The 21,243-nt window shown below is 45.9% G+C and overlaps 1 protein-coding gene across 1 annotated transcript in view; it reads left to right on the forward strand.

Moving 5' to 3' along the window:
• The window catches only part of LOC142786671 (metabotropic glutamate receptor 5-like), a 136,628-nt gene extending 122,122 nt beyond the window's left edge, over window positions 1-14,506 (forward strand). Inside the window, exon 11 of the mRNA XM_075884295.1 lies at window positions 11,795-14,506. Within this exon, the coding sequence (XP_075740410.1) occupies window positions 11,795-12,773 (979 nt within the window). The 3' untranslated portion in view covers window positions 12,774-14,506. The remainder of the gene's footprint in view (window positions 1-11,794) is intronic.
• Window positions 14,507-21,243: the final 6,737 nt, after the last annotated feature.

The following is a 21,243-nucleotide window of genomic DNA, read 5'->3' on the forward strand; positions in this document are numbered from 1 at the left end:
AAAAATGCGTCACGCATGTAGCAGGGTGTTTTTAACATACTTAGCTATGTGTTTACCATTACCACAAACTCAGCTATATGATTGAATGTACGCTGGAGAAAATACTGTTGGCTTTGAGGTGTATGGAACAATAGTTTAACATAGAAATTATATTATAGGTTGAGTCTTACCATTGTGATTCCGGTAATTTGTGGTTTTTTCGTCATTTGTAGTCATGCCATGCGTCCTAGCTGGTATTACTAATTTTCATGTATTGCTTACTTGTGGTTTTGCGTATGACAAGGGAATAATAGTGTTTTTTTTCCTATTTATATGTATACGGCTTCACTGCTATGATCTACGGTGAGAATGGCAGCATTGCTACGTAAGTAACACGCGTATGGTCCCATTGACAAGAGTTTCGTTAAAATTCTTACTGTAAATTTCGGGAACTTTGACACCAATGTACCACGAGGAGCAGTGAATGAATGGCGAACTAATTATGCGAGATGGTTTGCTGTAATGCAATGCGCTATTAGGTTAGTGTATGCAGTTTCCATGCAGCCTTCGAACCTAAACACACCAGGATCAACAAGAAAAAAAAAATCGGTGCCCAAGCACTCTATACAGATGGAGCTAAACCAGTGCAGCTGAAACGTGTGACGATGGTGTTTATCACGAGCTGGGATGTGTCAGTTTGTCTCCAGCTGTGAATTTCAATTTCTCTATCACGACATTTAGGCAGTGCGTGCTTCGAACATTTTTTGGTGACACTAGCCAAGTTTTCAATAAAAACACCCTGGTGATCTTATAGCTCGAGATCCATGGTGGACTGGGAGCGTCCATATCTATATTTGCCGACAAAACGCGAAAATAAACAATAGCACAAGAATGAAAACCCTTACATTTAGTGTATGTTAACATTGTTTTTGCCATATTGTGTCTGCACAGTCATGAACCACCATATCTCTTACCTCTTAGCCATACTGTAGCATATTTGAAGCAACGCAGTTATACGAAAAGTAATCATTAAAAATAAAACACCGGTGTTCTGAAGAAACGTCGGTACCGAGGAGGTGATGGTAGGATTCTGCCCGCAGCTTGGCAACGACATCTGATACACATGCAGGAGCTCACAGCGTTGTATTTTGACCCAAAGTTTGTTCTGGCGACTGTGGCGTGGCTCTATAAGGCTCTCTTCATAAGCCGCATTGCGCGGTCCTGTATGTATGCATGCCGATACACATCACCTGCAGCGGAGAACGCGAAATGAGATTTTAAACACAAGCATCACAAACACACAAACACACACACACACACACACACGCACACACACACACACACGCACGCACGCACACTCAAAAGAGAAGCCAAGCAGCCGAGCCAACAACAAATCCTCTTTTTATGCGGCACCGGTGGAAAAGCTGCCGTCATCGCCGCAGCGTAGTTGCCTCTCGCAGACAACATCATTATTATTATATCTTGTTGTTCTCTATTTGCCTGAACGGCGTCACCCGCAGCTGCCACCACGACGCTGCTGCAGTGCGCATTCCTGCCTCGTATTTGGGCTTTGGTGCTTGGCTTTTCAAAGACAGTCACGCATGCGAAAACCTGCATAAGGAGTGGAGCATGTGAATCCCTCCTCCCCATCCTTCTCGCCTACGTTGACCGCCTTCTTTTCAAATAGAAAAAAAGTTCACCCGTGTTTCTACCTTCTGCTTCATCGAATTCCTCGTTTCAATCATTTTGCCAGGATGTTTTTTGTCACAGCAGTAATGGAAAAGAATTTGGAATGGTAGTTTACAAGAAAGCTAAAAAATAAATAAAGCAAGAGAAACTCAGAGATGGCAGGAAGATTGTGTAATACAGGGCCGTAGTGGAGTTTTGTCGGCTGACGGCTTCGTGGTCGTAAATGCTTGTTCTTGTCGGCTAACAAGAGATATCTACGAACGTGTATAGTGCTTGTCAGCATCAGAATAGTCTTCTGATAAAAATAATATCAAGTTGGAAGAGACGGGATAGCATTACTTCAAGTCAACAGAGCGTAGCGCTAGTCCACCCGCTTCGATATTTTCGCTATTATACTCAGGGATGCGTGTACTTAAAGCAGGGTTTTATGGCCGAGCCGGCACACCTGGCTATTACGCACCGAGTCGTTCATATGAAAGAATGTAAGATAAAAACGGGAAAGGGTAAACAAAGCGTGAGCATCGGGTTTACTCTTTCCCCTTTACGGACAAAACGATAAACACTGCCATCTTCTGAAGGTTGCGAGATGTAATCCTTGGCGCAGCGGCCGCATTTTATATAGGTGGAGGCGAAATCGCTTGACGCCCTTGCGCCTCGATTCGGCCGCAGGTTAATGAATCCCAGGTAGTCGGAACTTCCGGAGCCCTCCACTGCGGCGTTTCCGATAAGCATATCGCGGTTTTGGGACGTTAAACCCCGGATATTATTGTCAGTTTGCGCTCGTCCTTTGTATTATACTTGTGCACCCTTCTCATGTGCCCTTCTTTGTGTTCGAGGATTAAGTGTCCAGCTGTGACAGCTCTTCGTGCTCGTCCTGTGCATGCTCTTTTCGTGGGACCTTTCTCCTTGGGGAGTGAGCCGCAGCTTTCGATCTCAAAACACCCAATCCTTTATCCATGTGGTCAAACACTGGAAAATAAAAACTCAACAACCTCTATAAATAACATTTGGATTATCGTGTTTTTTTTTTCCTTTACTTAGTGGAACAAAGATCCAGTGACAATCTTTTCTCTTTTCCAACAATACCCGGTCGAGAACTTACATCGGGTTGAACCAAGAAGGTTTTAAAAAAAAATGCTGGAATGTAACTTCTAGCCTACGAGTGAAGCCGTGCCAACCGTATGACGGCGGCTGCGGCAGTCATCTTACTAGCGCATGATGAGCTGTTGGCGTTCGGCGATTAAGAAGGAGCGTTTTCCTCGCATGCCCAGCGAGTTTAACGTGGCTACATTTTCGGATCAGAAAGGGCTCATACTGCGTCCTTGTGTTACTATTTCTTTTAGGGGCGAAGCTCCTTATTGCGGCAGCCCCGCCGCGGTGGTCTAGTGGCTAAGGTACTCGGCTGCTGACCCGAAAGTCGCGGGTTCGATTCCCGGCTGCGGCGGCTGCATTTCCGATGGAGGCGGAAATGTTGTAGGCCCGTGTGCTCAGATTTGGGTGCACGTTAAAGAACCCCAAGTGGTCAAAATTTCCGGAGCCCTCCACTACGGCGTCTCTCATAATCATATAGTGGTTTTGGGACGTTAAACCCCACAAATCAATCAATCAATCCTTATTGCGGCACCTGTTCGTCTCTCGTAGTCGTAGTAGTAGTCGTAGTGTGTAACAAGTCTTACATTTTGACCTCGAAGGTGGTGCCGGTGAGAGACTTCTTCTGCGCGTTGTTGAACAAAAAAAAAAAAATCGCAGCGTGCGTGTTAACTAAAAGCCGAATTCTCCTGTCTCTCATTCACCCTTAGCAGCCATTCAAATGTACATTGAGTATCATCTGACAAGAAAGGGTTGCTCTCGCTGGGCATAACCTCTTTGGTTTTAGAAAGGTTTAGCGAGCGTTGGGCCGCAGTGCCATGAATACAGTGAACTAGTATATACCATGAACTCGAGGTGGTTAAATGTGGGCAGTAGACACGAAGCGCAAGCCGTAAGAAAGTGTGCGTGTGCTACCTCTCATTTAGTCCTTGGAATGTCCGCTGGATGGCGGTGCATATGCGGAATATATGTTGAAAAGATGCGAGATGTGGTACTAGGAGTGTTGAACAGATGAACGAACGGGCACACAGCAGATGCATGGACGGACTCACGGATGGCTGCGCCGACGGATGGACGCATGGATGGGCGCAGGGGCGGATGCATAGATGAACGCAGGGACGGACGCAAAGATGGACGTGCGGACGCACGAACATACGCACGCACGGACGGGCGAATGGATGCACGGACGCTCACACAGACGGACGCATGGATGGACGGAAGCCAGAACGAATGGACGGATGGATGCTTCGCCCCACTCTCCATCATTCACTCCGTGGATGTGTTGCCATTGTTTTAAATGCGAAGCATTTCTTAGGGAACTTCGGCGACTTTGAGCGTATCTATCTAGCCGCCTTCGACTTTTAGCTCTCCTGGCCGTTTGGATAATGGTATCGATACGAAACTTGGTATGATAAAACATCACAGTATGACGAGCATATTTAGCCAGTCGTAACATGAAAATGATATGTATATCATTATTGTCATGATTTACTTTTCATGGTCTTGCTGCTCTTGTGGCGGTTTCGTTCTCATGGTAAGACGTTCTCATGGTAAAACTGGCATGGTAAGACATGATTGCATGGCAAACACAAGAGACATACCCTAACATGAAAATTATGACGTGGGTGTCATGTACTGACACGACTTTATGCTATGCTCATGATGCGCTAGCGGCCATTTTGCTAGCGTCACATATACAAAATTTGGTATTACGGTTCGTGAATGGATGACGAAAGTATCTGGTGCAAACATGGAAATCATGAGATGTGTGTCATGTAACAAAATGACTACATTCCATGCTCATGATGCGCTAGCGACCGTTTCGCTAGATTCACAAGTACGAAATTCGGTATTACGTGACACGAACCAACGACATAGGTAGATGACACAGCCAAACATGATAATCACGACATGCGTGTCATGCAAGAACTGACTACATGCCACACTCATGATGCGCTCGTGGCCGTTTCGCTAGCTTCACATATGCCAAGTTTGGTGTTACGTGACGTCAATGAGTGATGAAGGTATGTGACTGGTGGAAATATGATAGTGATAAGATGCGTGTCATGTGACAACATGACTACATGCCACAGTCAAGGCGCCAATACATTTCGACATGGCACGGTTCGCGTGTTAGCCGGCGTTGCCACGCCAGGCGCCCGTCCTGCCATATACTCGCAGGCGCACGCCGCACTGCGTTGCTGTGACACATGCGCGTTTCAGCGCGTCTGGCATCCCTCCGTCACAAAAAGAGGGAGACGCAGTGTTGTCTTGGTAACGTATCGGCGCAAAATGTAGCATGTCGTATTTCGCGCTGGTTGCCTTCGAGCCGCGCCTACGGACGCTAGTCGCGCCTGGCGTCAGACTATAGCGTGCTCGCATTTTGCTAACGTAGCGTCGTTGTACCAAGCGTTTCCGCGCGTCAACGTTACGTTGGAGTATATTGGGCCCTTCATGATGCAGTCGAACGTGTTTCGCTAGCTCCCCAAATACCAATTTGGTGCTACGTGACGTCAATGAATGACGAAGGTATATGACTGGTGCAAACATGATAAACATGAGACGCGTGTCATGTAAGAACATGACAACATACCACGCTTATAGCGTGCTCGCGGCCGTTTAGCTATCTCCAGAATACTAAATTTGGCATCACGTGACATGAATAGATGACGAAGGTAAACGACACATCCAAACATAATAATCATGACACTGAAGTCGTGTACGGCATAATATACCTCCACCTCTTAACGTTGTGCTGCTTTGAAAGTGGCATGTTAATCTTCTTCATTCGTGCTTCGCATATCATCGATTCCCACTGTACGTGGGATCTATCAATTTTTTTTCTAAACATAGTAAGAAACACTATCATATTTGAACCTTAACCGCGTATCTGCATACTTCGCTGCAAATGTCGTCAGAAGACGATCTTCTGCCAGCCTTCTTTCGTACATAGCGTCGCAGTTTAAGTGCATTCTAAGAAACACTAGCGTCTTTAGAGTTACGTATGTGTGTGTTTTCTAGTAAAGGAACACATCACCAAATACACACGTATTATTATTGCTGGTCAGAAATGCGTTATATTAGCTTTTTTTCATCTACAATGCTCATAAGTATGAGTGCAACCACTAGTTCAAGATGGCTGGGCGTTAAACAAGTGCTTAGAGTTTGGCCAAGTGGCGGCAAGGAATCGTTTGTTTGACAGAACGACATACAGACAGACCAAATGTAAAGTATCCCAGGAAGGACGTCGTCTTTAAAATGACCAATAGGTAAGTGACACGTCGATACACAGTTCATTACCTAAAGGCAGAAAAGAGGAAGAAAAGATGAAAAAGATTGCCCGCAGCTTCCCTAGGGGGAACACTGAGGAGGATGCGGACCATATAATTGGTTAACGGGGTGTTAAAGTGCGACTTACTTGGGTCGATGGCTAAATTGGTTAACGTGGTTGTGAAATGGGGTGTTAAATTGCGACTTACTTGGGTCGATGGCTAAATTGGTTAACGTGGTTGTAGGAGGGCGTGTTAAATGAGTGAACACGTACACACGTATGCGAAAGGGCGGCGCTGGTCGAAGGGACGTCGATCATTGTGTTTGTGGATTCGTTGGAATTCATTTCACCGCGACCTTGGACGTCGACGCGCCGTACAAACCAACCGACGAGCGGCAACTGAGCGAGCGAGCGCCGACCTTGAGTATATATACAGCACGACGGCGCATGCACTGTCAGCTGTTGAATGTTCTCGAAGCGCGACGCCACATGCGCGTCCACTGAAGAATCAGGAGAATTGTAGATGTCGAACGCGGTGTGTAGAGGAGGAAGGGTGCACAGATGGTGGAGGAGTGAAGCGCGCGCGGTGTGTAGAGGAGGAAGGAATGCACAGATGGTGGAAGAGTGGGTGACGGCGCGACGGCGCATGCGCGCGCGTCAGCTGTCGAATGTTCGAGAAGCGGTGCGGACGGCGCACTACAAGGCGCGAGTATAAGATGCTCCGCATCTAAAAAAGCTACAAGGAAAAGGGCAGACACTGTTAAAGAAGGCATCGTATAGAATCGCAGCTAAACGTGGTGATTAATGAAACGCAATTTGTTACTTAAACGCAATTTGTTACTTAAAATAGCTACATAAGTGCCACTCACGCACATGTCTGGTTCACAATCATATATCAGAGTTTCTTCTAACATCTCTCGTTTCAGTTCTGTGTCTCCGCAACTTACTACTACCACATTCCTAAACCATGGGAAACAATCGCATACTTCAGAATTTAAATCGTGCTTTGACGCCTTTCGTGCCATTAAGCACCTCTGGTAATGTCGTATCCGGTTATTAAGGCACTGACCAGTCTGCCCAAAGTAAACAAGACCTCAGCCTAATGGGATTTTGCATACAACGACATACGTTCACTCGACATACTGGTATTCATGTTTGTTAGTGCAGCATTGACTTGTTAGAGTGTTTGGGACGCGTCTGCATTATGTTGCTAATTTACATGGTGTGGAAAAAGAAGCTCAGTTTCAGAAGTTCCCTTCACCACTGTTGAGGCTAGAGGCCCCTTAACCAATATGAAGGGCGCTTAGCCCCTCCACATGTATTCATTCGCGCCGTGTCGTCTTCCCACCGTATTCATGGTGCCTGCGTAACGAACTGTAGTTATTATGTCTAGTTTGTTAACTTAAAAATGCAGTGAAGTTATTAAATAAGCAACAACACCGGGAACATCAAGAAGCTTGAATAGGTTGCTCTGCTGAAGATTGTTAAAGTCTTATGCCGGTGGATAACTTCACTTTGTGGCTGTTTTTCTCCGACGCTGTTCGTGGCTCTCGTATGTCTGTTTCTCTATTGAAACGTTCCTTCGCGTCTCCCGCTTCAACACTCCTTTTCTCTATTTTTTTTTGTTGCTGCCGAAGGATGACTACCTTTACTTGCGCAAGCGTGCGGCTTTCTTACACGCCGTAGCTTTGGTAGTGCAGAATCCAAGCGGTGAAACATAGTAAACAAACTGCGAGATTTTTCAAGTTATGTGACACTTTGTGCACATACGGGACCATCTCGTACGCACGCCTTTTCGGCGTAGCGCCTACGTCTACAGCATGCTCCTAGCGAAGCTGATTAGGCAGAGTTTCTGCGACCTCAAGATGACGTAAATAGGAGTGCCCTGCCTGTTGCAATCGTACAGTTTGGAGACTAAAGCTCTCCGTTAACCTGTGTGGACAAGACTTCAGAAGGGCTGACCTGAGACATGATTTGGCGATTACCCCTTTAAGGACCTTGGGATTTGTGGAACCGCAGAGCAGTACGGGTTTTTTTTTCTTTTTAGGGGCGAAGCTCCTTATAGCGGCACCTATTCGTCCCTCGTAGCCGTTGTAGTAGTGTGTAACAAGTATAACATTTTGACTTCCAAGGTGATGCCGGTGAGAGATTTCTTCTGTGCGTTGTTGAAAAATAAAAGATAGTGCTCAATGTACATGCCAATGACTGCTGAGGGGGAATTAGAGACAGAAAAATTCGGCTGTTAGTTAACGCGCACTCTGCGAATTTTTTATTGTTCAACAACGCACAGAAGACAAGAAAGGGTTGCTACGTCATATTCGCTGGGCGTAAACTCCTAGGTTTTAGAAAGGTTTAGCGAGCGTTGGGCCGCAGTGCCATGAATACAGTGAACCAGTATATACCATTAACTCGAGGTGGTTAAAGGTGGGAAGTAGACACGAAGCGCAAACCGCAAGAAAGTGTGCGTGTGCCTCCTCTAGTTCAGTCCTTAGAATGTCCGCTGGATGACGGTGCTTCTATATGAGGAATATATGATGAGAAGATGCTAGAAGGTGGTACTTGGAGGGTTGAATTGGTGGACGAACGGACACACAGACAGATGCATGGACGGACGCACGTATGGCTGCATGGACGGATGGGCGCATGGACGGACGCAGGAGCAGATGCATGGTCGAAAGCAGGGACGGACGCACAGATGAATGTGCGGGCGCACGAACAGACGCACGCACGGACGGGCGGATGGACGCACGGCCAGCTACACAAACGCACGCATGGATGGACGGAAGCAAGAACAAATGGACGGACGGCCCCGCCGCGGTGGTCTAGTGGCTAAGGTACTCGGCTGCTGACCCGCAGGTCGCGGGTTCAAATCCCGGCTGCGGCGGCTGCATTTCCGATGGAGGCGGAAATGTCGAGGCCCGTGTGCTCAGATTTGGGTGCACGTTAAAGAACCCCAGGTGGTCAAAATTTCCGGAGCCCTTCACTACGGCGTCTCTCATAATCATATGGTGGTTTTGGGACGTTAAACCCCACAAATCAATCAAATGGACGGACGGATGCTTCGCCCCACTATCCATCATTCACTCCGTGGATATGCTGCCATTTTTTTTTGTTCTCTGATTGTAAGCCCAGAAGATGGGGTCACCTTGATTAAAGAAGTGTCGAAGATAAAAATATTGAATGAAGCGGGCCTGTTGTAAGACGACCTTGAACTTCAGTATGAAAGAGGCTGTCCAAACACTTCTACGATTGACGTAGCCAGTAGCGGTAGTCCAGTAATTTAATCTGCATTTAAAATGAGTGAAAAATCGTCCACGCATCTGAAGACCGTTACTGCGCCTAGATCGGCTTCGTCAAGTAAGCTCTTAAGATGAATGTCAAACTTGGTGTGGTGTGGTACAGACTGGTATCATGGTCCGGACTGGGTTTAGACTGTTGGCCACGACTACCGCCAATTTTCTTCGGATTCGCAAGCGTCTAGACCTGCCGAAGAAATTGCGACGAAACGTCGTCGGTAAGATATGCATGCGTGTTCGGCGGCCTTGTTGTCTTTGTGTTTTCTGCGCGTTTTCTGTGTATTTTTTGCGCTGTAGTGTACCAGAAATTTGTTCCCTAGGCACGAAATTCTTGGCCACTGCATCCAGCGCTTTATCGGCGACGTTGCTTCTCGAGAGAACGACAAATTGAGTACTCCTCTAGGAAGCTGGCCAGTTCTAAATATTCGTTTGCTTTGTTTTTGTGCAGAGAAAATAATAAAGAAATAACAGCAATAATGTGGCACATCCAGTTGTAGTCGACGCATACGGATAGCGAGGTTTTCGGTTCGCGTTGCAGCGATGCTAATGCAATTACATTGTGCATTACTCTGGAGTTGAACAGGCTTGGTTAGAGTGATTCATAAGCAAAACGCAAAGCATCGCGGAAGACATATGTCGGACATGAAACAAAGCGCAAAACAAAACAAAAAATTGAGTGAAGCTTGTGTGAGGCCTTCGGGGTATTCTGCGTAACGGCACGTCACGTATACGTTGCACTGCACGGATTAGTGAATATGAAAAATTGCAGTAAAAACAGCGAAATTAGAATATTGTAATCAGTGTAGACGAAAGCGTTTTTCATCTCTACTAAAATATTTTGCACCGAAATACATGTTGTACTTGCGCAGTTCTAGACTAGAATAAGCAAAGCTTTGTGTCATATAGCATTTGTCGCCGTGTCACATGAGTCATTCGCTCTATACTTTTGGGTATCCATGTCAAGTTCTGAAAACCGCGCATAGTACCTGACCAACGCTAACCCTGCGTACATTATTCTAATACTGTCTATTCCTGATATAATTTTGAACGACTCGCGGATGTCTGAACAAGTTATGCATCAAATCGAAACCATAGAACATTGATAATCAATAAGAATAATAAGCCCGCCGAATTTCACATACTACCAACCCCTATGCTTTCTTGTAGCTCAGGGCTCCAGATTGTCAGCGAAGTCAAACAAGCAGCGCGTTGTTGTCATCGTACTACGTAATTTACTTCGACGCTGAGCAACTCCACCCTCGTTCCACTTCTTCTCTCCGGTGGTAGTGGTATCTATAGCTCTGCTATATATAAACGAGTTCTATACCTTTTCGTTTGCTGCTATTCATAGTTATATTCACACTGTATTCGGCCTGCACAACGCACCAGTTGCAGCTTCAGAGCTGCCAACTTGGAGCTTCTGCTACATGCCTCATCCTCTGTTCGCACCCAGGGACACGGTCGTCCCTTCTCGTGTATCACCCTCTCCTACTCTCCATTGTCCCTCGCAGTCCATGTTCGGTAGCTTGCTGTGTGCCATCGATCTATGCCGGAGTTGCTTGCGGAAGAACCGGATTAGCGTGGCCTGTGTTCTTGTTCCGCGTTTTCTTGTCTACCGCGTTTCGTAGCAGCAAAACTTGCTCATAATTAACGGTCGCGCAGCGCGTCCAATCACTGGAAACTGCGGCGCCTTGCGGCGAGGCTGCATGCATCTGTTTGTGTGCGTGAGTGTGGGAGGGGGACGGTAGTCTGAGGCTAAACTACGACACGCTTACGGACAAGAGCGTTGCGTCCCTTCTTGACATGTGCAATACACTGTTAGAATGAATTGTTGTAAGCATGAAAAGAGCAAAACTTGCGATCTTGGTGCCTGCTGCGTAAACTTCACGTCTAATGAACTATCGTGACTTAGACATGATAACATGGCCTCGTTTTAAGCACAAAGAAAAAGAAAACAGATGTAACGCACTTTCGTTTGTTAGTTCTACCTTACTCTAAAACTACCACAACTCCCTTAATCAGACCCTAGTCCGCCTGGTGGTCGCAAGTAGCGCAGCGCAGCAGCAGTACTTTCTACAAATGAGTTTATTAGATTGGGTAGACTCTTATGGCGTCTCCCAAAACACAGGTCATTGCGCCGTGGGTGACATCCACGTGATGACCGAGAGACCGAGCCCTTCAGCCACTTCGAGGGATTGGTGGGGAGACCAGAGTTGTTGATATCACTAGCATGCTTTGATTGATTGATATGCGGAGTTTAACGTTCCGAAACCACCATATGATTATGAGAGATGCCGTAGTGAAGGGCTTCAGAAATTTCGACCACCTGTGGTTAATTGCATGCTTTCGGTGTAGTGTAGTAATTAGTAATGAATGTCATTGTTGAAACACAAATATAGTCTGCCTTTCGCAAACGAAATGTAATACCAAAAGGGGTTTTCTTACCTGACCTTTCACGTGTTTGATGCAGAAACCACACCGCAGAGACAGTCATCAAACCGCCGCCGACACGAACCAAGGGCCTCAACTTGCTGGAGCGTTTCCGGGCGAGCAAGCAGGACCGCATCGCAGCCAGCGTAGCTCAGCACATCCGGGCCGTGCGAGCCGCCGAGGCGCTCGACCGACGCACGCACCTGCGGCACTCAGTCGAGCCGCTGTTCGGCACCACAACCAAGGTGCCCGCGCAGCGCACCTCCTCCGACTCGCCTCCCGGCGCCCACGAGCGCCGTAGGCTGGTGCAGCAGCAGATCGCGTACGGCGCCGCGTCAGCCTCGAAGCGCGAGGTCTCCTGCCAGACGACGGACGACCTGGTCGAAATGTGGATGCCCTGCCTTCGCAGGCGCATCGCGCGCTCCGACACGCTCATGTCGACCTTGTCGCCCGACGACGAAGACGACGTGGCCCCCGGTCTCCGACACCGGAAGCTATGCCGTCACGTGCCCTCCGTTAGCGACGACGAGGTTCTGGACGTCGTGTTCCGCGGCGGTAGCTCGCAGCAGCAGCATCACCACCACCTACCGGGCGGCTCGGTCCGGTATGGTCGCAGCGTTTCCAGCAGCGGTGGTGCTTCAGCGGCCTTCAAGAGCGACGAGTCCCTGCTGGAAGGCGCTTCCTCGATCGTTGAGGAGAGCGCCAGCAGCGGCAGCGAGGACGCCGCCGTCTACAAGAACATTATCATTAGTCTCGGAAGCCCCGACGCGGTGCGAGTGCGTCAGACTCCAGCATCTCCGGTGATAACGCCCCGTCGCGGCAGTAGCGGTGCCAGAAGCATAAATAGCGGCGAAGACGCCATGGCCGCTGCGTCGACGTCTTCGTCCCCATGGGCCGAAGTGTCGGCCCAACTACTGCTCAGGTCGTACAATGGCAATGCTCAAGGGACCGGCCAACAGCCCACGTACTGGGCCGGCCCATCGTCAGGATGCTCAGGCCAAGAACGCTTCGGCAAGTGAATGGTTCGGCTTTTTCTTCGATGCCTCTTACTGCTGTGGCTACAACAGTAGCCATTTCAAGGTACCGTCGAGTGGTTTGCAGAATAGGGGTTTGTTTGTTTTCTACTTCTGTGAACGTGTCTCCCCCGGCGCTTCTTGATATTCCGATGAAACTTTTCTATCTATCGAGGCCAACTTTCTCAAGTCCGAGACCTTCCCCCTCCTCCCCCCCCCCCCTCCCACAATGTCTGCAGTTTTCAGACGTGCAACCCCCGGCAAACGTGTGAATTGCTACAACAGCGAACGGCGGGTGGTTCTGCTACCGCGGCCCTTGTTGGTGTTCTTTTGTGTGTTCCGCGCGTTTTGTGGGAGCAGCGTGTGCGTTTCAAATGAAACGCCCGCGAATCGTGTCGCTCAAGAGTGTCATCACTTCTTTACTTCGGCTCCCAAAGCCTGTCTTCCCGTGTCGTGGGAGAGCACATGCGACATCCGAGAACCTATCTCCCGCGCGATTATGAATGTGACCTCTGGCAGCCTCTACCCCACAGCCTATCTTGGTCGACCGTGTGTTCCTGTTTCAATAGGCAAGTGAAAGACGGCCCGTTTCATTGCCGGGTGCACGTGGGAAAACCCTTCCCGTGCGTGTTACGAAATGTCTACACTGTTTTCCTTTCTGTTGACCGAACATCGTCGCTGCCTGAGATGATGCCTACTGTCCGTAGTTAACCTGTGTTATCACGTAGTCTATAGTATGCGGAGTAATAATAACCCCGATACAAAACCTACCATGCACAGACGAGCTGTGAAACTCGAGCAGTTTTCACTATTTTTCAGCGGGCTCCTTGTAACCACAGTGTTGTTCGCTTTTTTCAAAGTCGACAAAGTCGACGCGAGGTCCCAGTTTTTTTTTTACTCATAGCCATAAGTGTATTTCTTTATGACACAACACATTCCCTGCTTCGTGTGCTGCCTAAGCAAAGAAACAATGCACATTATTCATTTTTAACGCTGCCAATACGAACGACACCGGCGAGAAAGCAGCTTTTCACTCATTAAAACATTCCCAACGTCGTTTCGGATTGAGCTGTTTTAAAGGAAAGCGATAGGCAGATATGTACCTTCATTTTGTTCGGTGCTCTCTTCTTTGTGTTTCTCGCAGCTAGGCTTTCATCTATCGTGATTATTTATTGTGGCTGAGTCAGTGGGCACCATTTATTTCCGCGTTCGAAAATCAGAGTTACTCGCTATGAAAACAATTAGCCCTAGACATGAATGTCGTTCCTTTTTAAATGACGAGTTTACATTGGACGCTGGCATTTGCGTATGTCTTCTGACTATGGTGCTGAATAAAGTAGTCAACGTTGAGGTTCATAAAGAATCTGCGGCAAGTTTGTAGAATAGATGTGAAGTATATTTATAAAATTTTGCTTTACCAGATTGCAAAATAATATATTTATATGGTGCATTACACGTGGGAATTGGTGTGACTTTTTAAAGATGTGTTCCGAAGCTCTAGAGGATTGGCTAGTTAAACTTGAACTGAAAGTTTGATTCGCAAGGGCGAACACAATAGACCCCCTGCCCCCCACACACAGAAAAATGCAGACAAACGAACTGATGTCACTAAAATACCAACCCATATCTTTAACAGCTTAACAGTGCGCATACGAAATGGCGTCTGCTCTCCGTAGCTCGATGTTGCATCTTTTCTATCCTTTCGATGTTCAAATTACACGTGCTGTTCATCTCTGTCATTGCTGTGTGTGTGTGTTGGCACTTGTAAATACGCAAATCGAACCAAGCTTCTATTACCACATTCTTCTTTTCGTGTTACCGTGCTCTCGAATAGATGTTTATTCTTTCTGTACTTATACTGTACCGAAGTATTTAAAAAACCTATACACCCTTATCGCCATTAGCAGCGACTGGAGTGGTGCTCAAGAAGTTGTTAATACTAAGCGGTGATGCGGAAACGTTTGCCACTGGCGAAGAATATACCTTCAGTAGAGCTAGTCGTTTTCATGTTCCTTTCCCTGTGTCGTTGATCCAACGAATAGAAGTGGACGTTTGTGCGTTTTCACTTTTTTTTTCAGGAACCAGCGAATTGAGATCAATGGTTGTATACTGTGAGGGCTGAAGCGAAGTGTTGCTTTCCGGGGCTTGTCCCTCAGTAACTTTATGGGTTTGTTGTTTAAACCACCAATACTAGTTCTACAAGCTGTTACTACATGCTTCGTTTGCAGTATATTGATGGAAAGATATGCTACAAGCGATGCATGGTGCAATGATGGCCGACAGGTTCGTCGAGAGCTTATGTGTCGTTGTCACTCAAGACAAGTAAATTCCCTTGCTGGCAAGGCTCTCTCGAGTGGGCCCGACCAGCAGAGGTATGAGTGCGCCATTTGCCGGAGCGCGTTTAAAGACTCTTTGAATTGCGAGTGTTCACCAAATACCGGGTTTGTTACACAGCTCAAGTTAGCATTCTTTTCTGGCCAAACAATATGTGTTTGCGTGTTTGCCGGTGCAGTATGTACATGTCGAAGCCGGTTCACGCTCTGTGCTCCCAGCTGTGTTGCTCTGCAGTGCAATGTTCTTGTCAAAACAGTCGAGCTGCTGTTGTGAAACGTTCAAGGTCCCTCCTATTTCATACACAAACACAAACACTACCTGCAGTATTACTGATACAGTTATTTTTTTTTCTCACACTTGTCTTCAACAGGTGGTTTTCAAAGCTGTGTCCTTCGAGTGTTACCATTAGTACACAGAAGCGCTGCAAGTAGGCTTCAGTAAATAACATAAGCCAGCACCAGTGTTTATCCCCATGCCCGTTCAGCAGTTCAGATTGAACAGCGTCATTAACTCGAAAAGTCGGGGTTTCAAAACGGGATAACAATCATGGAACACGAATTGCGCATGAAAGTTTTGGTGGTTGATAAAAATATGTAACGCTAACATAGTGACATCTCATTATTGCTGACTGGTGCACCATTAGCTCAATGTTTTCTTTGTGTAGACTATAGAAAGGTGTAGAGTCGGGAATACGACCATGGTTGTCTGGTGTCTTCTCATTAGTTCTTCATTTACTTTATTCGTCATACGAATTTGATAGGCTGAAAATAATGGTGTCTGTAGTGTATTACTACTGGAATCTCTGGAATCAACTTCCAAATCGACCGTATTGGTTGGCAGACACGTGCGTCAGCTCTCCCGAAAAAGAAAACAAAAAATCAAACAGAAGTTAGTTTGCACTTTTCCTACAAGAGAGTTCTTCTAGTCTAATCCAGCTGCAGGGTGCGTAGTTTTTCACGCTGCACGCAAGTCATTTGCGGGAATGAAAGGTGAACCTGTCGTCAAATTGCGTAAGTGGAGTTTACCTGGCTAGTGGTATAAGGACGTTGCAGTCGATGCAAACCTAGTCTCTGTTACCAGGCGACAGCCCGGACCGTTGCTGTTTCTCACCTATAGTGAAGGACGCATCTGATAGAACAAGACTTGTAAAGTCTGTGTTGTGGTGAAGGTACTCCAATGCATTTATATAAAGAATGTCTCAAAGGTCACGGATATATTTCATTCTGCACATACACTGATCGCGGGAAAAAAAGGGCGAGAACTTGCGAAGTTGGTATCAAAGTGTCGAGTGAGAGATGGATTTTGTATATGTTATGTACATAGCTATTTAAAAAAAGCAAAGGTCACCATTTTTGTATATAATAGATGGTACGTGCGTCAAGACACCCTGGGGACGAAACCAGTTTGTGTCGTATTCGTTTTCAGACCACGCCGTGAAGCGTTCACTCAAGAATGTGCTGGATCTTGTGCCAAATGTTTCATTTCAGATTTTAGAGTTGTGTTAGAGACCATGCGTGTTTGAAGTTTTTCACGTTTTCGCGATTATAAACGCTGAACTACAGTTATCACATGTTTGCCCTACGCACCACGTTAAAGAACTGTTATGGTGTGCAAGTTATTAAATGATGAGTGTCAATTCCCTAAGTACACCGATGAAGTGTACTGTGAGTTAAAACTATAAATATGCAATGATCTTCTTCTTTCTTGTTTTTTTAAAGCCAGAAAAATCTAGGTTGTACAACTCAAGCTCCCCATTTTCTTCTTACGAGGCTCATTCCATGCACTTTTTTTAGGATTATGTTCGCTCAAATCTTTTTTTATGGATTCAAGAGCATACGCTTGTAAGTATGAAGAAGTATCAAGTCATATTTTAACGCACCTCTTAAGCGATGACCCCAAAGGAACGATACCAATAGTTTCTTTTTATTCAATAGGAGCTGTGTATACCTGCTCCGCAAAACTTTTTCACATATGAGTGTCCAGATACACTACCACTAGAATCCATCTTGATCGGCGAGGTGAATGACGCGTTATAATGTTTTGTAACGCGGCTGCAGTTTACAAAAGTTTAGGCAATATCTCCATCGTTACCACTGTATATTGTCGTATGCTGCCGAAGATAATATGCACATCATAAACAGTTTTATCCTTCCTGTGATCGCTGTTGAGAGAAAATTAAAACCTGTATACACAAATACAGCTTACGAGAAAAAAAAGTCGTAAAAGGATATATTAGCCAATCATGATGCGCGATATATGAGTATTTAAGACGGATTACTAATGACAAAACGCATTTACGAATAAGAAGTTTCGCGAATTCTTAACGAGTATTGTAGCGAAAAAAAAAACTGGAATATCTCGTCATTGCTACTATGAAATTCCGAGATTCAGAAAACAGCGTGGTCGTTCTAAGACGCGCGACTTACGACACAACCAGTGTAAGATACCTGCCAGCTCCAAATCTACGTAGACAAGTGAAATGAACTTTCCGCGTGTTGTCGTACTTCGTTATGTCTCCGAGGGCTCACGCACGCAGTTGGAACTTCGGGTTTTCAGTTGGATATAAATCGCTGCTATAGGCAAAAAAAAAAAAGCAATCTAAACATCAAGATGAAGAAGAAGAGACCTTCTCGATTCACATCACCGATCATGGATAAACGCGACTCAATGCGGTGGCGATCCGGTAACGCAAATTCTGTGACCCGTGTAGATCCTGCAACTTGAACATTTGTATATATAAAGCTTTCTTATTTTGTAAAGTTGGTATGATGCACCTGTATACTGACAAAGGTTAAAATGTGTGTTTAAAACACAAGTTGCCTTGGTGGTCGTGAGGTCAGAGAATCGGTTGTTCTGATTTAAAACCTCTCTTCAGCCTGAAAGTTCAGTGCAGACGGAGGATGATTTGTGCTCAGTAGAATTCATTGTGGCAAGAGGGCAGGCGCGGTAATTTAGCGAGTCCTCGCGATTAGTGTTCAGGTAATTCCCAATTACCAGCGTGTCGAAGTGCGTAACCCCAAATAATTTGCAGCAGAGTAATTTGCGTGCCACGTTCGTTGCCTAAATTATTGCATTTGGCTTCACGCGCCGGACTCTTGTATGCACTGCTAACTTGCTTGTGAATCTTACGTGTTTAAAATGTCGTGGTTGAAACGATTAAAATTGGTGCGCGTTATGTTTTCCGTAAACCATAAGTGTGTTGTTTTTAAAAAGAAGTAATTAAACTCTGCACGAAATGTGTTCTTTACACTATTTGCGCGCGTACTGATTGGTTGAAGGGATGAAGCTGCTACGGCATTTAAACAATGTTGCGATTAGCGACTGCGTGATGAATGTTCTAACGAACTTTTCTACTGAAACCTTCTGAGTTCAACAAAGAACTTGACGCGTATGACGTAGTTCGTCGCACTGTAACGCTTTACATCTCTCTTCTATGTCACAACTCTGCTGTACTGCCGGCTGCAACACTGTCCTCGCTCATCTCTCACATTAAAAAAAAAAGACGCATCAAGAGTATTTCATTCACTTCATTGTTTGTCATCATATAGCTCCCTTACATAAAACTTTCAGCCATTGCTGCGTAGTTGTAATGTCGTAATGCGTAGCCGTTTTTCAAACGTACCGAATCGACTTCAAGTGCGGCCAACAAACCGTTGCTGGCATGCCAAGTCCGGCGCTTCCGTAAGCTATCCGCGGAAAATATGCTCTCCGTAATTTATTCCGCAGAGCCCCGACAATGGTAGCTGTGCCCGTGTAACCTTCAGACGTGAAACAATACCTCACCTGTTACGTGTGCATGCATGTGTGTGTCTGAGCATGTGTGTTGAGCATGGAGCCAATTAGTTTTGTTGTACTTGTGAATTGGCAATCAATGCTGAAATTTCTCGAAGGAAGGCGCATTGTGAACTTAGTTCGAAATGTTATAAATATTTTTTCGAGTTCCTATAGTCTATATATTTATGGTGAATATTCGACCGCTTGGCCATTATCTATAGTGAGGTATTCATAAATCAGTAGTTACGGTAACATTGTAGACAATTTCAAAAAAACACTGAATGGTATGAAAAATTAGAAAGTTAGTTGTCCAATTATATAAAAGGAGCGAATACTTCTGTAATGAACGATCAAGATCATGAGAGCAATGTACCATACGTATACTATTGCTGTATTATAAATCATCAGTATTACAATCACGAAAAGTCCTTTCTTAAGAGGTAGATGGTCTTTGAATATTTTGTGGCCTGCTTTCTGCCTTTTCACGACGTATGGGCTTAGTGCGTAAGCAGTTCGCACCTTGGATGTTAGCCTCAGCTCCACTTTTCGGTTCGAATTCTCGAACTGGACAAGTTGTACAACTGACGCTCGCCTTACTCAACAAACTACAATTTCGTAGCACGACTCCTGGTGGAGTGCGTTACTGCTAAATATTAGGCGCATTTGCATAAGCGGTTGAAACATGACGTTCTTCTTCAGTTGTTTTGCTGCAACTGCCATGTTAATTCTTCATTCCAGGCCGACAACTGCGTAATTAAGGCCAATGTTTGAGTGTAGCTTCGATTGTCACACAGTCTCGGGAATGCAATCGTTCTCTCATTTGCGTGACGACATCTGTGTGTCTATACAGTGTATATATATAGTAGACAAGTCACAGGAAACACGTGACCACATCGACACGATACCTCGCATGTAAATAGGGGCGTGCATGCATCGTACTCCAAGCTGTCTCTGTCTGCTTGCCTGGTGTAGTTGTAATCGTTTATGTGCGATAAAAACAAGCAAACACACTCACACACACAATCAAACAGACAAAGAAAACGAACTGAACAGCCGTTGTAACAATGTGTCGTATTGCCATGCATGCGTAGTGCGACGTAGTTTGGTGAGCGTGTTCCCTCACTCGAAAAATATACTGCGCCCTCCGCCAGCAATCGCGAGATGGTTTGTAACGAACACACGTTCACTCCTTGTGGCGGCGAGGTGTGTGCGAAAATGGCGACACTAAGCCCAACTCATCATTGAACGCGCGCGCTTGACTTTGCATCTTGCTCACACGCGCGCGTACACACCATTGTTTTTTTTTGTAAAAAACAAATGCACGTCATCGACATCATCCGTATATAACTGCACGTCTTAGTTGTCTTTTACTGATTGTGTTCCCGGATTCTCCTTCAGGGCCTATATCAATGCGTTCGTTACATAAAAGGGGCATTTCATCTCAATCGTTGGATGAAACGAAGGCAAAAAAAAAAAAGAAAGCACAAGCGGGCGCTACTTATCAACTAGCACGGCCCACTCGCCTCCTTTCTTACCCGCAATAAGAGCTTTGCCTGATGTCCAGACTCTTCTTGTTCATGCGTTTCCCTGTGTCAACAATACCTCATGGTCGCGGGTTCGATCCCAGCCGCGGCGGTTGAATTTTGATGGAGGCGAAAGGGTTGAAGCCGTTGAGTTGAGGTCTACTGTGCTATGTCAGGGCACGTAAAATAAAACCGTATGGTCAAACATTTTCTGGAGCCCTCCACTACGGGGTATTTTATATATTATCATGATTTTGAGACGTCAAATCCTAGATATTATTATTAACAACACGTCACACACTTCGTGAACTACCGAAGACGTAATTGAGTAGTCAATACGACACAGAGTGCTTCACGCATCGGCGAACCGGTATGCCTAATAAAGGGAATAATAAACTATGGCCCAGCATATCTGATTAGGCATATTGCTCAAGACTTCGTTTCGTATATGGGGCAATTGGTGGCCTCGGGAAGCTATTTTGTCTGTGATGTGAATGTTTAATGAAACTTAGGCGGGCAACTGCCATGCTGCTCATGTTTCAGAACGCGCGAGAGAGCTTGCAAATGCGCTTGTAATTAATTCGTCTAGAAGCAGTACCTAGTCGTGATTACCAACGTGTTCCTCTAAAGTGCGTATAAAGGAACGAAAACAGTTAGTTGCAGGTCGACACTACTGCTGTTCCTGTTCTTTAGTCATTGTGTCTCTGAGCACTGCACAATTCATAACATAATTGCAAAAAAAAAAACGACGTACAGCATTACCTGGTTGAATGTGTAATTTTTTTCCTTTTGCACAGGAAGTGTTGGGAGCAATTTCACGAGGCAACAGCGTCACGTCGCAGTAG

This window comes from Rhipicephalus microplus, unplaced genomic scaffold, assembly GCF_043290135.1.
Source record: "Rhipicephalus microplus isolate Deutch F79 unplaced genomic scaffold, USDA_Rmic scaffold_27, whole genome shotgun sequence".
Taxonomy (NCBI): domain Eukaryota; kingdom Metazoa; phylum Arthropoda; class Arachnida; order Ixodida; family Ixodidae; genus Rhipicephalus; species Rhipicephalus microplus.